Here is a 15,649-nt window from a genome sequence, read left to right as displayed (position 1 = left end):
CCCCTATAGACATCCATTACAAGACGACTCGCGGTCACCAGCCTTACTTGTATTTGCCATGGTATAAGCGCGGGCGCTCGCCGTGCCCGATCAGTAGCGACCAAGTAACCGACCCGAAAGCAGCGCGTGTTTTTCGCAATAAAAAAATTGAAAAAGGGTATTTTGATGCCTTAAAGATGTCCACCTGTGTTGTGGAAAGGTAAACAACAAGCTCAAATTTAAAAACAGACGGCATTACATTCCACAAATAAGTCATATTTATAATTTATTCAGAGCCGGCATAGGTCAACTTACACTGGCTACTTACGCGACAGCAGAGGGACAGTCATACTTCTGTCCCTTTTCATCTGGCGCGACTGCCCGCCGTCCTTGAAACGACCAATCGCAGCGCGCTAAACACATTCCCCTCCCGCTCCTCGCGCCCCAAGCACTGGTGATTTGGTTTGGTTACATTATTCGTACTCTATAGGAGGTTCTCTGTGGCTGCCGCTCACCGCTGCCGCGCTTAGACCAATGTCGTGGCTGGGCCGTAAGCGATTTTTGGTCGGCTAGAGTCGTTTCCACGTCGATAGGTTTGGGGAAACCCTTAGTTGAAATGCAGGACTATACTAAAGAACGGGTTTCTTCTGATCAGACTGGGTAGGTATTTAGTAAAGGCAAAATATTGCTGGGTATTAATAAATGCTTGGCTAAATGCTAGTTTTTTTATCATACCACGTCGGTGGCAAACAGGTATGGTCCGCCTGATGGGAAGCGGTCACCGTAACCTATGGACGCCTGCAACTCAAGGGGTGTCACATGCGCGTTGCCGACCCATTAGAAACTTGTACACTACCTTTCAAAAGGCAATAACAAATTTAAATGTTGGTATGACTCTACGTGGCGAATGGTAACTTGTCAGATTTCCTATTTCTTGTTGTTTATAATATTTGCTCTTTTGTTTATGCTTTTCATACGTACTCATTGAGTGCAGTGACGTCATAAGACAGGTCAATGTGTGCCTGGGTGACGGCCACGGCGGAGGTCACAAGGTATCCTTTAGGTGTGAACGCTTCCTTCAACTCCTTCACCAATGACACGAACTTTTCCTGAAAAATAAGTTAAAAAAGTAGTACCTACCTACACATTTAAGTTATAAAATAAAAAGTGACAAAGATCATGGCTTAAGAAACTATTTCAGGTTATTTACCCATTGTAGTAACTACAACTAAATGCCAAATACCGTCTAAAAATATAAATGTCTAGTGGCAAAGCCACTATTTAGTGTATTGTTTGACGACCGGTCTGGCTCAGTCGGTAGTGACCTTGCCTGCTGCGCCGCAGTCCTGGGTTCGAATCCCGGTAAGGGCATTTATTTGTGAGATGAACACAGATATTTGTTCCTGAGTAATGGATGTTTTCTATGTATATAAGTATGTATTTATCTATTTAAGTATTTATATCGTCGCTTAGCACCCATAGTACAAGCTTTGCTTAGTTTGGGGCTAAGTTGATCTGTGTAAGGTGTCCCCAATATTTATTTATTATATGGTTCTATCTCTAGTTTTAGGTAAGTACTAGTATTATTTTATAGGATATATTGCAGTTGTATTTGCTTTACAGTGGCTATTGCGCTCTTTCAGCCATACATAGCTCAGTTCTCATTCTCAGGGTAACATGAGAACTGAGCTATGGCTGAAAGAGCTCAATTGATGAAACGGCTCACTCATATTTGTGACCAAAGAGCTGAGACCTCCTCGCACAACAAATTACTTGTACAATACCCAAAGGCCTTTTAATGTTAGTCATTTACATGCATGGATTTTTAACTTGATGAAGTTAACATCACTACTAACCTTATCTGTCTCCAATCCTCCTCTTTGCGAAGGGTACTCCCAATCCAAATCCAAACCATCGAAACCATTGCTGTCGATGTATTCGTACAAGTTCTTGACGAAGTTCGCCCTTAACGCGTCATCGTTGACCACCTGGCAAAGACGTCATACACGATTAAAACTATGAGATAGATAGAATACACACTTCAGAAGAAGACAGCGGAGACAAAACAGTTGATTATGGATACAGCAGACAAAAGGCGGTCACTGTTAGTCACGATTAGTTTCATTAGACTTATATTACCAGTGGTAATGTTGAAAGCGAACGCAGCCGAAGCGAGAACGAGAATCGTGCGCCGTCTACAAAGTCCTCGGTTTCATTATGTGATATTTCTGTGATCATGTTGCATGTTAAGCGTTCGGAAGCTCAACAAAAATCAATAAGATCAGCCAGCACAGTCTACCCATATCTCGGTCAAAATAAGACTAATAAAAAATAAACAACCTCATTAATATTAATTACAAATAAAGATTTTCTTACAGGTGAAAAATTGTCGGAACCTTCACTCCAGCCGCCAATTGCAGCTAAGATTTTCAAATCAGCATTGATCTCTTTCAAGGCTATTAGGTCGGCGACGTAATCTGAAAACAGATATTCATACAGGTTTAAGTAAAGTGTGTGCTCAGAGTTTAGCCGTCGCGTGAACTCCTATACCTAATATGCCTGAAGAGGAGCCTCTAAAAGGCCTGAAACATGTCGCAGCAGTAGCGATATAATAACGTGAGTACAACCGTAGATTCATTAAATATTTGAATGTGTCTCACAAAAGTTTAACGTCTATTGGCTGGGTGCACGATGACAGCATCTCCTAGAGGTTACAACTACGGCGGACTTTGAAACGCCAAATGGCTTTCTGTCAATACGAAGAGTAAGTAAATAAACAAATAAATTTAATGAGATATCGTAATGTTTAATTCGATCATATAAATTTATAGTGTAGATAATAACATTCACATTTTAAAACTCCATTTAAAATGACACAATCAATAAATTTCAGGTAAATAAGTACACAAGGAGTTTCTGACGGTTGAGTTCGCGAAATGTAAATAAAGAAGTAAACCGATTTTAGGTAATAACGCATTTCACATATATTGGAGACGATTATTTATGCTTGTAGTGTCGTTAATATGCAGAATTTTTGTCTATTTTAAAAGTATGTTAGTTTACTTACTTTTTCCTCTTACAGCGATTATCTATTTCATTTGTTGGATTCGTTTCCAATTTACTTGTCTATATTTATAGAATTTGTGATCACTGTTTTTCCCAGTGTTCGTACAGTTAGCTACGTAGGAAGTATCGTGACTCATATTTATTTATTTTTACTTTCTCTTCTTCTTAGTCGTATATACTCTTGTCAGAGTAGTCGTGGTCATTGGGGTCGTTGTGCTGCCTTTTTAATGGTTTCCCGCCATATTGCTCTATTTGCAGCGTTCCGCGCGCAGAGATTTAAGGGTGACCCGGTGAGAGCCCTCACTTGGTCTGTCCATCGCATTGAGGGGCGCAGTCTGGGTCTTGTACCGCCCACTCTTCCCTGAACAACAAGTCTCTTTATGGCGGAGTCTTCCCTACGTGTAACGTGACCGAAATAGCTAAGGGTGCGATCCTGACAGTCTTTGTTTGACTTTGAGCTCCTGAAGAATAGACACATTAGTGCGCCGCTGGGTCCACGATATCCGGAGCATTCTTCTCCAGCACCACATTTCCAAAGCGTCAATGCGTTTTCGTTCACTGTCTCTTACTGTCCATGTTTCAGCCCCGTAGAGAAACACTGGGAAAACGAGAGATCTTACGAGACGAGTTTTCGTTGCCCTTGTGATGTCACGGTCTCTCCAGACCTTGGAGTGTTTCTCCATTGCGGACCGAGTGATGGCCATGCGTCGCTTGATTTTTACTTTAAATGCACGGATACGTAAATTTCGCTGTAAAAAGTGACAGTTGGTCTGCCGAGGGTTCCTTTTTTGGCCTCGATTCGTGGTTCTCCCACCACCTACTTCGCACCCAGCCAATAAGTACTTGAGTTGTTAGTAGCAATGCACCGAACAGAATTTTTCAAAATTGCGAATATTCTCATGGAATATTCTTGGTACTTATTGTTTTTGATGAGGTAACTAGGTAACTCAACCATCAAATTAGTAAATTGCGTAGTAAATCCTAATTTTAAAGAGAATGTTCTCAATCGCGAGTCGAATGAGATTTTTCTCATGAAAAATTTAAGAGTGTTTTGCAACGTATACATTGCTGGTCGTTAGTCGTTAGTAGTATGACCGTTATAGTATTTTATGCAACTAGTGGTTAAAAGAGGTCAAAAAAGGTAAATGGCGTGGGTAACAATTTGAGGCGAAGCCGAAAATTGTTAATAAAGACACCACGAGCATTTTTTGACTCAGTTAAACACCGTTGCATACGATACTTTTTCTACGACCAAGCAAGTGCTACCAAGCAAGTAAGTAAGTACTTTGAAAGAAAATTATAAATTCAACAAATACCTACTTTCAGTCATCTTAGTTATCTAGTGGACCACCTACCATTTTGAATATGCAGTTTGAGTGCAAACATGAAAATAAAACTGTCTATGGTATGGTTCTCTGAAGCCTGGCCACTGACGAATCGAGCCGCGTGGAATCGAGTTCTCATACATTTGAATGCGATTCGACGGGTCGCCAATGAACGCAGCAGAAAACGAATGAGACTCGACTCTACGAATGCCAGGTTTTATCTGACATTCTAAGGTTGGTAACAATGTATTTCATACAATATTTTAATTTTCTACGATGAAGTGATTGGTTTGTTAAGTTGGTAGCAATGTGTTACAGAACTTTAACAGCTATAGCGTGCTACTGCTACAAAATGTTTTCAGGGTATAGACTAGATAAACTTGTCCTGACATCTTTTGTGTAGGGTTTTAAAGTTCTATGCACGACCTTGTAACTCACGAATAACAGTACGGGAGTAGAAAAAAGTAGTAAAACCACTTACTGGTCTTCCCTTCATTAGAAGTAGGCTTAGGGGCAATAATGTTCCCAGTGGGTCCGTCTAGCAGGAGGAAAGAGTAGACGATGTGCGTGCAGAGGTTTGTGGGCAGGTCGCTGACGCCGAAACGGCCGGCCGAGGCTCGCTCGTTGGCCCACTCGCCGTAGTAGCAGAATACAACGCCATCTGAGAAAAAAAGTATGTAGGCTAGTTTCCTATACTTAAAACAAAATATTTTACGCAGTGCACGAAATAAAGCACTACATAATTAGAAGAAAAATATGGACAGTAGTCATGTTTAAACATAATTTCTATTTAATAAGTCAAAGAGAAAGATATAAAGTAAATGAATTGACCGTGACGTCACTCCTCAGTATTTCATAGTAATTCCATATTAGCAAATCGTTTTGAGAGTTCTTAAAAAGAAGCTGATTTGACTAGTAGGAAACCAATGTCCGTGACGACGCCCAGTGCAATCTGTGGGCTGTTTCACCACAATGACATTGACTCTGACAATTCTGTGCCTATTTTTGGGTTAATAAGTAACATTGTTACTCAGCGTCAATATTTCCTTGTTGAACAGGAAATCGACGAAGTGTCTGTGTCGGGCAACAATTGTCACTATTTTGAAATAGGCCACCTGGTCAAAACGTCGGAAAAAAGTACAATGTTAGTAAAAGCGAAACGCGTTTGGCTCGTATATCTTTAATTAGAATTTAAAGTGTTATATGTTAGTTGTTTGATGGTTAATAAGGCCTTTGTGAAAATTTTCCTATCCACACACCATGTTTTGCAAAGATAGTAGTATTGTCTAGATAAAGGGCTTGGCCAGCAAATTCATGGAATCTACTACTAGTAGAGTCTGTGGGGAATGAGATTCGTGCGTAGTGAGGTCCTCGCCGCATTCTCGAAGTATACTGGCCCTAGAAAATCAACACAGATCTGTGAGAACGCTGCGGTGAGACTCCGATCAACCAGCAGATCAAACGCCGCAAATGGAACTGGATTGGCCATACGCTCCGAAGGGACCCCTACCACACACCGAGCCAAGCCCTAGACTGGAATCCCCAAGGAAAGCGAAAACGTGCCCGCCCTAAGCAGTCCTGGCGGCGGACGATCACTGCAGAAGCGAAGGCGATAGGGATGACCTGGAGCGAAGTAAAGCGCGAAACTCAAAACGGTTCGGGATGGCGACGCACTGTGGACGCCCTCTGCCCCATCTAGGGAACATAGGATATTAAGTCAAAAGTAAGTCAAGGTATACATACCACGTTTAGAGCTAGGCTTCGCCAAGCTGCCAGCCAGACACAGCAACGCCCCGAGTAGGATTAAACGCGTCATTGTAATAGCTAAAAGCTAACTAATGTTCTTTCTTCAATGTCCGTATATATATTAATTTTAATCTTTCAGATAAGTAACAATCAATCAAAGTAGAAATTATCAATTCATCATCGCTTTGCGAAATTATATAACGATATCTAAATAGTGTGATTTCGGATTTTAAATATCCGGTCTTTTATGTTTTTAACCGCCGCCTCAAATCTCTCAAGGAAGGTGGTTTTCAAGTCGTCTGTATGTTTTATTTTTTATTTTTTTTAATGTCAATTTAATGTAATGTTCTATTGATATGTCAATCTCATATCAAACACACAAAGCCCGTTTCTCAACAGCAATTGATGTAACATATATCGCAGATGTATGGTGTTTTTTTTTAGAAAAAAATACGAATTTTAGAAAACTAACTGTGTTTCCTATAATGGACTTAACTATAGGTATGCTGAAATTAACGGAATTCAATAAAAACACGGTGTATATGGACATAATCAAGGTACTTTGATTTGATACGTATTACCAAGGACTATTTAAGTAAATAAGATTTACAATCTTCATAGCAAGGACCATATAAAACGGGACAGGCAAAGCTCATATAAAAACGTACCCCTGAAATGTATGAGGCTTTTAGGCTTAAAACTACCTAGGTGGCGCTGTTTTGCAGCCTGGAAGTGGCGAAAATCATATTTTCTCAAACATGCAATGAAATATTGTCTTTACGTTCCTTAAAATGGGCTGGGAAGTATCGCTTTTTGGACGCATCAACTCGAGAGGACTGTAAAGGGATTTCATAATTATTATTTTTTAGACCTAGGCCTGCAAAGTAACTTTTTTTTAACCCCCGACGCAAAAACGAAGGGGTGTTATAAGTTTGACGTGTCTGTCTGTCTGTCTGTCTGTCTGTCTGTCTATCTGTCTGTTTGTCTGTCTGTCTGTCTGTGTGTGTGTCTGTCTGTGGCATCGTAGCTCCCGAACGGATGAACCGATTTAGATTTAGTTTTTTTGTCTGAAAGCTGAGTTAGTCGGGAGTGTTCTTAGCCATGTTTCATGAAAATCGGTCTACTATGTCGCAGTCGGGGGTTTTTTCAAAATTTTAATTTTTTATAAAATATTGTCCTTTAGAGCATTTTTTTTATTTCATTGTATGTTTGAGAAAAGCACTATACATGCCTCGGCGTGAAAACGGATTCCCGGCCTCTGATGTAATGTACTATTTTCCGAAATATTTCTGCGTGTTTATTTTTTATAAGAACAAATGACATGCTTCTTTATTTTAATATCATGATATCACGCCAATACACATTTTGAAAAAAAAATGTAGGCATCATCAGTGTAGTTATGATAGTATTTAATAGGTGGCGCTAAAAAAATGAGGTACGATTCTTAGTATGGAGACTATCCTATATAAATCATCCTTGCTACAGGGTTTGATTTTACTTACATGTTTATTTTGCTTATACGAAATACGACAGGAGGTACCTAACTCTGGTTTGCATTGATGAGTTGATGAGAGTGCAAGAGCAGAGAGAGGGAGATGGGAGACTTTTGTAGAATTAAATTAAGCAGATATCGCATAAAATTAAAACTGGCACAGCAGTAGGTCTAAAATAATTTTTAAGAAAAAAAACCGCCTTCCTTTGGGATTCTGGTGATAAATACTTTCAAATGTTGGATTATGTTATCAATTCGTCTGTATATTTTTTAATGCTTGTTATTCGATATCTCCGTCATTTCTGAACCAATTTTGAAATTTGGATGATTCTGAAGTACTTACAGATGAGAATGATTATCAGAACGGAACTCTAACCAAGGCCGGCTCACTCTTCATCAGCAGTTCCACTGCACCAAATGTCACTTTTCTGGACGTAAGTGCATGCTGTTCTTATAAAAATACCAAAGTCACTATAAGTGTGCCGTTCAGATTTGAGGAGTTCCGTTCTGACCATCATCAGCAGTTCCACTGCACCAAATGTCACTGTTCTGGACGTAAGTGCATGCTGTTCTTATAAAAATACCAAAGTCACTATAAGTGTGCCGATCAGATTTGAGGAGTTCCATTCTGACCATCATCAGGAGTTCCACTGCATCAAGTGTCACTGTTCCGTACGTAAATGCATGCTGTTCCTTTAAAAACACAAAAATCACTATATGTATGCCTTTCAGATTTGAGGAGTTCCCTCGATTTCTCCAGGATCCCACCACCAGAACTGGGTTCTGAGAAAAATGGGACCAATCTGTATGCATATACATTCAATCAAAAAAAAATTTTTCAAAATCGGTCCAGTAACGACGGAGATATCGAGGAACAAACATTAAAAAAAAATACAGACGAATTGAGAACCCCTTCCCTTGAGGGAAGGCGGTTAAAAATGAAAACCCGAATGCGCACTGCGCAGATATTTTTAGGCTTCTGTATTTTCAGTTATTTCGTCATATTTAGTTTCCCTAGGACACTATAGAAGTAGGTATAGACAAACCGTATATTACAAGTATTAAAACCGTACCATGGAACTAGTCGGACGTCTGACGGAGGTCCTTGTTTCACGCATCGTCGAAGCCCGAGATGTATTGATGGTGCCTTGGTGCCTGCGCCGGCTGAATTTATAGCAGTTTGTGATACTGACACTATTCGGGAAACAAAACTATAGGCTATTTGACTGCGTTTGAAATATATTTTTTCTACTCTCGTCATTTACAGTGTCGTGCATAGATCGTTAAAACCCTACATAAAAGATGCCCGCCCCCGCCCGGCGCCCCGCGCACCCACGCATAGTCGCATACGATACCTATAGCTCTTAAAGCATTGTTGGCAAGCCTTTAAGGGATATAGCGGGCCGCGGGGCGCCGGGGGCTGGCGGCGGCGGGGGGAGTGCGGGCGGCAGGGTGAGTGCAGGAACAGAGGGGAGGCCGACAAGTCAAACTACAGGAAATAGTGCGAATTTCACGAAAGTTATTCTAGAAAACTATTAAAATGTAAGTGCATGGTCGTACAAAAAGTATTGTATGCAACGGTGTTTAACTGAGTCAAAACATACTCGTGGCGTCTTTATTAATAATTTTCGGCTTCGCCTCAAATTGTTACTCACGCCACTCGTCTTTTTTGACCTCACTTAAACGCCAGTTGCATAAAATACTATAAATGATGGATCCGATTTATTGATAACACTTTGTTTAAAAGACACAATTATTTATTGAAGTTTATTTAAGCATTTTTTTTTTCAAAAGGAATATCACTGAGAATTTTGGATCCTGCTTACGATGAAGATTATTTCTAGACTGACGGGTTCTTTTCTTTCACTTGATCATTTTTTAATATCAAATTCCAAAATCTAATATGAAAAAATGTATAGACAAGAATCCGTCACAATATTACTTATAGCCTAGGAACCATCCGGTCTTGCTACTACTGGGAAAATAACTTAATTCTATAACAGTACTTTTTATGTCACCAAAAATTAAGTTTGGTAATTTGAAATAGTTTTTTTAGTTAAGCCACCAAAATTTGTGACAAAAAACGTATAATAGAATAAAAAAATATTATTTTAATTCACTAAAAATCAGGCGAAAATGGAATCAGGACTTTTGTTTTAAATTCGACTACCTTAATTTATGACCTTTATAACACATTAAGAAACCACCTATTTTTGTGAATGATACTTCGTAGTAGCAAAAAGCGGACTAATTAAATCAGTTATGACACAAGCAATAAAAGGACAAGTGAAGTTATGGTTGTTTTGTATATACATTATGTGTTGAAACACTATGAAAACTGAAACCACCCCAAAAACAAGACGGATGTTCAATATTTTACTAGCTCGGAATAACATTCACGGCAAAAATTACATAAGCAAAAAAATTGGAACAGACAAAAGTCTGTTCCAATGTGAAAACGTTAGGATCATAATAAAGAAGAATAAAAATTAATCCACCTTTTAATGCTCGCCAAGAAGCGCTAAAACCACATACGTACGTACTGAAATAAGTATTTTCATAATCTTCTTACCTACAAACTCTCTACCATTGACGATGTAATTTCCTGCATTATTTCAAAAGTGACTCATGTATTCAACCGCATTTTCATTACATCATGGTATAATAATATATTTCGTCGCCACTACTATCGCTTAAATAGCTCAGGCCCCGTAGCCGAATGGCATTTCTCCGACGCCAAACGAAAGCGATACGCCGCTGGCTCTGTCGCGCCAATACGCAAGCGCGATAGAGATAGATATCTACTAGCGCTTCGTTTCGTGAGCGTTTCGTGAGCGATTGTGCCATTCGGCTAGCCACCCTGGGTGTACTAGCGTAACGTAAGATGACGGTCGGTCCTGATGTCGTGGGTTCGATCCCCGGCAGTCGAAATGAATTATTATTGGTTTTTATTTTTATTATATTTTTCTTTTACCGCCTTTTTACCCCCTTTATTTAAAATATTTTTTTTTTGTTGTATATAACATTTTATTTAATGCTGTGAGTAATTTAGGTACAGTCAAGATATTTAATTCCCTAGCCATTTTAAAATGTTATTAGACACATGTAATGCAATAAGGTCGAAAACTGTATTTCAGTATTAGTATTGATTGAAGGTAACCTAAGGTTTCAACATCGTTCCTCCCCGCAACCGCAATACTCTGTCTTAGCTAACCATCGCTAGACGTTATGCCCTTGTAATAAGGATTACAAATGTACAGTGACAGTTGTCCGGTATGACTCATAGATTTATATATTATTAAGCTAGATTGAGTTGTTAGGCCAAAAAGTGTGTCCACATGAGAGGGTAAAGTTGGGGCTGGTGTCCCTCTCGCACTTATTGGCACTGTCAAAATTATTTGAATGACGTCATCACTGTCATTATTTGGGGATACCAGTCAATATTCAAAGTTACTACCAAATCTACTAATACCGAATTAAAGGTTTTTAATTGCGCAAATCTTTGGTTTTATGGCTTCATAATAATGACTTACCAATTCGCTACAAGGTATTAATATCCTTGCCTCGATATAATACAAAAATCATTTAAGAAGTTTATTAACTTAGTAATCTAAACTATCATACAGGTAAAAACACTACTACTATAGTAATCTCTTTAACACTGGTCACACGTGCGAGAGGGACACCAGCCCCAACTTTGACCCTCTCATGTGGATACACTTTTACTATCCTAATAAGAACGTTTTTCTGCACCGGTGATAAAGTTCAATTTATTATGGCAAAAAAAGTGTGAGCTCAGTCCCTATTGAAAGTCCATGGTATGACTCAATGAAAAATTGGCTAAATAGTAATCGGAAAACAAGCAAAAAGGGTAGAATATATTTCTATAAGTTATTTCGTTGGATTACATTACAAAATGAATGTATAATACATTATAATACTCGTTGTAATTGTATAGATTTAAATAAATAATTTTATTAGTTCAAATTAATGACCGTCAAGGAACAAAAACTAATTGAGTCGCTATTAGACCGTTTTCACATTATCCGATCCGATAACGGATGTCGGAAGGATATCAATAGATGAATCCAAGATTCCGCCTGTAATGTATGGGATATCGGTCCGACATCCGATATCGGATCGGATAATGCGAAAACGCACTTAGGTCTACATTTTACACTTTTGAAAACCAAGATTAAGGCGATATATTTCCGTAGACGCTGCGCGCACTCGTTTTTTGAAGCCGTTAAAAACATAGGAAAACGCAATGGAAAAATCTGAAAACGATATATGTTAAATTTCAGGATCTGGTGAGTATGTTATGGAGTTGAACAACATGAATGTTATAACTTCGCTCGATAGAAAATGACTCCAAAGTTACCTCTTCTCTTAACAATAAATCGTTCCCATGGCTATGATAAGAACTTTTTTGACTTGTTTTTTACATCAATATATAGGTAATAAGATTATCTAGATGAATCTGATGAGTATATGCCGGTAGCGTCATTAAAATAATATAATATTTACCAAATACTACCAAATCCGCAAAGGAAAGATGGAACAACTATGAACCCAATTTTAAGACCTTCTACTAATCCTGTTTTTGCAAAAAAAATTTTTTTTTGAAAATTGTTTTGAAATTGAAAACATTTTCGATGGCACTTATGGCCTCTTCAGTCGCGCGGCGGCGCTTTCAGAGGATGGACCTGTGTCAGTTTTCTCCGCGTGGTCACGTGACATTAAAACAATGGGGAACAAAGCTTTGAGGAGGCAGAAAAAATAATTGCGTGCTAGAAAACAAATAAATAAAGAAAATTCTAATCAAAGCCCGTGAAAAGGTAAGAAAATGATAATTTATATATGCACGTAAGTATTTCATTTTCATATGATGTTATCAAGTGACATTTACGATATCTAAACATCATAGATTTTAGAAACCCCTAGATGACGGGTCTGTGACGTCATTACAACACAACTTTTCCACGTAGAAAATATATGTCTGATGTCCAGCTAGTGAACAAACTTATGCAAAATTTTCATAAAAATATTGAATTGTTCGAAAGAAAAGGCGGCGGTAGGTACAGTACTGATTGAAGTTCAGGTACGGTAGGTATTTCTGTCTTTCAAAATTTGGTATAAGGTTAATTAGATCGTGCTACCCTCCGTCTATATTTTTTCTGTGTCTATGCCAAACATGTGGCCAGCCTGACAGAAATTTTGTTTGACAACTATCGCCATTTTTCCACAATAGTTAAAAGATTTCAGTATTTTAACTTCTCAATAAATTTTGATGAAAGTCCGTAATCATAGATTGATAAAGCTGGACAATTTTTTTATATTTTTATTTGGTGGGTATGATTACGGTACTTGATATTTAAAGATATTTGTCTAATTTGCAAGATTATATGAATCCTTCAACAAGCTGTCTGACTCCTTTGACAATAGTTGATACTTGATATGAATATTACTTGAGAATTCAAGGTAGGCATAGAATGGTATTGATAATTTATCCTGTGCTGGGTTGTATGTATTCCATTTGGAGGTACGGTAGTGGCGGTAGTGCCCCCGCCAACACGAGTCAAGCGAAGAGAAAAGCTGTTTTCTTGAAGCATTTTGTCGTTCTTCTGAATCGTCGAATTTTGGGTCTGGTTTACAGATAAATATAATTGTCAGGATATGATATCAATATAACTTTATTAAATAGAAAAAGTTTCAATTGCATAGTTTTCATACTTTAGATTTTATTCATATCTTAATATAAATAGCACAGATTTCATCAGTGACTGGCTGAGTGACTTCATCATGTTTGAAGTTGTAGGTTCATAAACAACAAGAATAAAATTCGAAACTTTGGCATATATAAGGTCCTAATTTATTAGTTGCAGATATTTTAACACATGATACTTTACATTAAAATAATTAACTTTAAATATAAATTAAGAAATCTTTTCATGCAACTTTTTTGATTTCATTTTCCTAACAAAAAAATTAATTATAATTTCGTCTAAAAAAATCATCATGTGCATTATCACATGTCACAATAACACTGTCTGTCATGTCAACAATTGTTTGTTGTAAATGAAATCTTTTCATGCAACTTTTTTGATTTCATTTTCCTAACAAAAAAATTAATTATAATTTCGTCTAAAAAAATCATCATGTGCATTATCACATGTCACAATAACACTGTCTGTCATGTCAACAATTGTTTGTTGTAAATGTCGTAAAGGTTCGGCGGGAAAACTGCACATGTCATTGAAGTGGCCAGTTACAGTTAAGTGGTACGTAAAAGAGGTACTAGAATCTGTTCAATGAGTTTTCATTTAATAATCACATAAACAGGGTGTTTTTACGTAGCAAATTTGTTTTTCCGTTTTCTCCAAAAAAACATCGTAAAAGCTATAATGTTTCACGGTTTAATATACTCCAGAGACCGAGTACTATCAGCTGTAAAAATATCTCCATCTAATAAATTAGGACCTTATATACAGCTTAAAGGCTTTCAATATGAAAATGAAAAAGCGTTATTTATTCACGACTGACAAATTTTATGTGTCTTTTTAAACAACAGTGACATGACATAATATCTTTATACATAAAGTCTATGGTCAAAGAAGCTGATGGTTACTGTGTTCCGTTAACAATAGGTTTATAAGAAAAAACTTCTACATAAAGTAGAAAACACGCCGAGATGTTAATCTTTCCCCTCCTCCCGCCTCCCCATTTTTATGTCCCCATTTTCGGTTTTTTTATATATTCAGGAAAACCGTAAAAGCTACGGTTATGATGTTTAGGAGAAGTAGACCAGGTATATTTCCATAAAATTCTCCACACAGTAATTATCTTTGCAGGTAAATAATTGTAACTCGTAATTTTCAAATTATGCTCCTATTTATTATGGGACTAATGATGAAAACGCAAAAAAAAATCTATTGTATACATTTCGACTGTTATGATACAGCTCATTTCTATGGAACATCTAATTTTTTTTTCGTGGTTTCAGTATTGGACCCTTAATAAAAGTTGACATAATGACATCAAAAGTCACTATGCAAAGTTTGAATGGTCCTTTTCATTTCACCCTGTCGATCTGTAGCTAAGTGCGATCACTAAGAAGTTTCGACGATGGCAGTTGGAGAATCCGAAAAAATCGATAAAATTGATTGTAGCTTAGGGACGTCCTTAAAAGCAACGACAACGCTGACCAAACATACTGTAACTATAAATCATTCGTATTACTTACACAAATGATGAAACCTAATAAAAAAATATAAGGCGGTGAACGTTTACTATCAGGCGATACAGCTGCTCATTTGCCTCCTATTTCATGAAAAAACTAAGAAAGCCCAGTTAAAATACGGCGATCATTATATTGCGATCCGTCTGTGTCATGCTGCCGCGCGAATTTGAGTTCCCGCGTGCGACAAGCGAACAGAGCCGCGCGGGCGGGGCGGCCCGGACGCCGCGCACCTCACCCCCTTGGTTTGGTTAGTTTGACAGATCATCTCGCCTTAATTAGAGTCAGTTGTATGGTCGGTATGTACTTAGTGTAAATAAAAAGTCGAAAAGTAGTAGGTTCTTTCTATACTTTTTGCTATGTATTTTATATTTGAATAGGCAGGCTTCTATACCCATATTACAGTACTTTCAATATGTGCTATCCTATAATTAAATTCGGACACTCGCGTAGACACTTCTAATATTATTTGAATGGCATTACCAACATTAAATCTCCTTTTGAAAATAAATTTTAAAGAATATCCCACTATCAGATCAGAGCCACTGGTATTTAATTTAAAACAAATGCCTATATTAATAAATAAATCCGATTAACCTTTGGGTTGTCTGCTGTCGAATTTAATTATTTTCATAGAAAATATTTTAATTTGTATCCTTCCAGCTCGAGATTCTTGGAAGCCCTGTAAATTTTTCTTTGTGACAACAAGATATGACATGTCAGGAAATTTACACATACATACATTACATACATTTATTGTAATAAACGTAGTACAAGTGACCAAGATAAAGATGATACAGTAGG

At 37.7% G+C, this 15,649-nt stretch overlaps 1 protein-coding gene across 2 annotated transcripts in view; it reads right to left on the bottom strand.

Annotated features, from left to right (window-relative positions):
* Nucleotides 1-15,649, bottom strand: part of LOC125235827 (endochitinase-like) — a 42,671-nt gene that overhangs the window by 4,311 nt on the left and 22,711 nt on the right. The window contains exons 1-5 of one of the 2 annotated variants that reach the window (XM_048142423.1): nt 6,114-6,217; nt 4,852-5,031; nt 2,356-2,456; nt 1,836-1,967; nt 961-1,088 (exon numbers count right to left, since the gene is read on the bottom strand). In XM_048142423.1, coding sequence (XP_047998380.1) covers nt 961-1,088; nt 1,836-1,967; nt 2,356-2,456; nt 4,852-5,031; nt 6,114-6,186 — 614 coding nt within the window. In that variant the 5' untranslated portion in view covers nt 6,187-6,217. Of the gene's footprint in view, nt 1-960; nt 1,089-1,835; nt 1,968-2,355; nt 2,457-4,851; nt 5,032-6,113; nt 6,218-15,649 lie in introns of those variants that run through there. The other variant, XM_048142422.1, reaches the window with a different exon arrangement.

This window comes from Leguminivora glycinivorella, chromosome 18 (assembly GCF_023078275.1).
Source record: "Leguminivora glycinivorella isolate SPB_JAAS2020 chromosome 18, LegGlyc_1.1, whole genome shotgun sequence".
Lineage (NCBI taxonomy): Eukaryota > Metazoa > Arthropoda > Insecta > Lepidoptera > Tortricidae > Leguminivora > Leguminivora glycinivorella.
The sequence above is the reverse complement of the archived record's forward strand: the minus strand, read 5'-3'. Positions and strand labels throughout refer to the sequence as shown.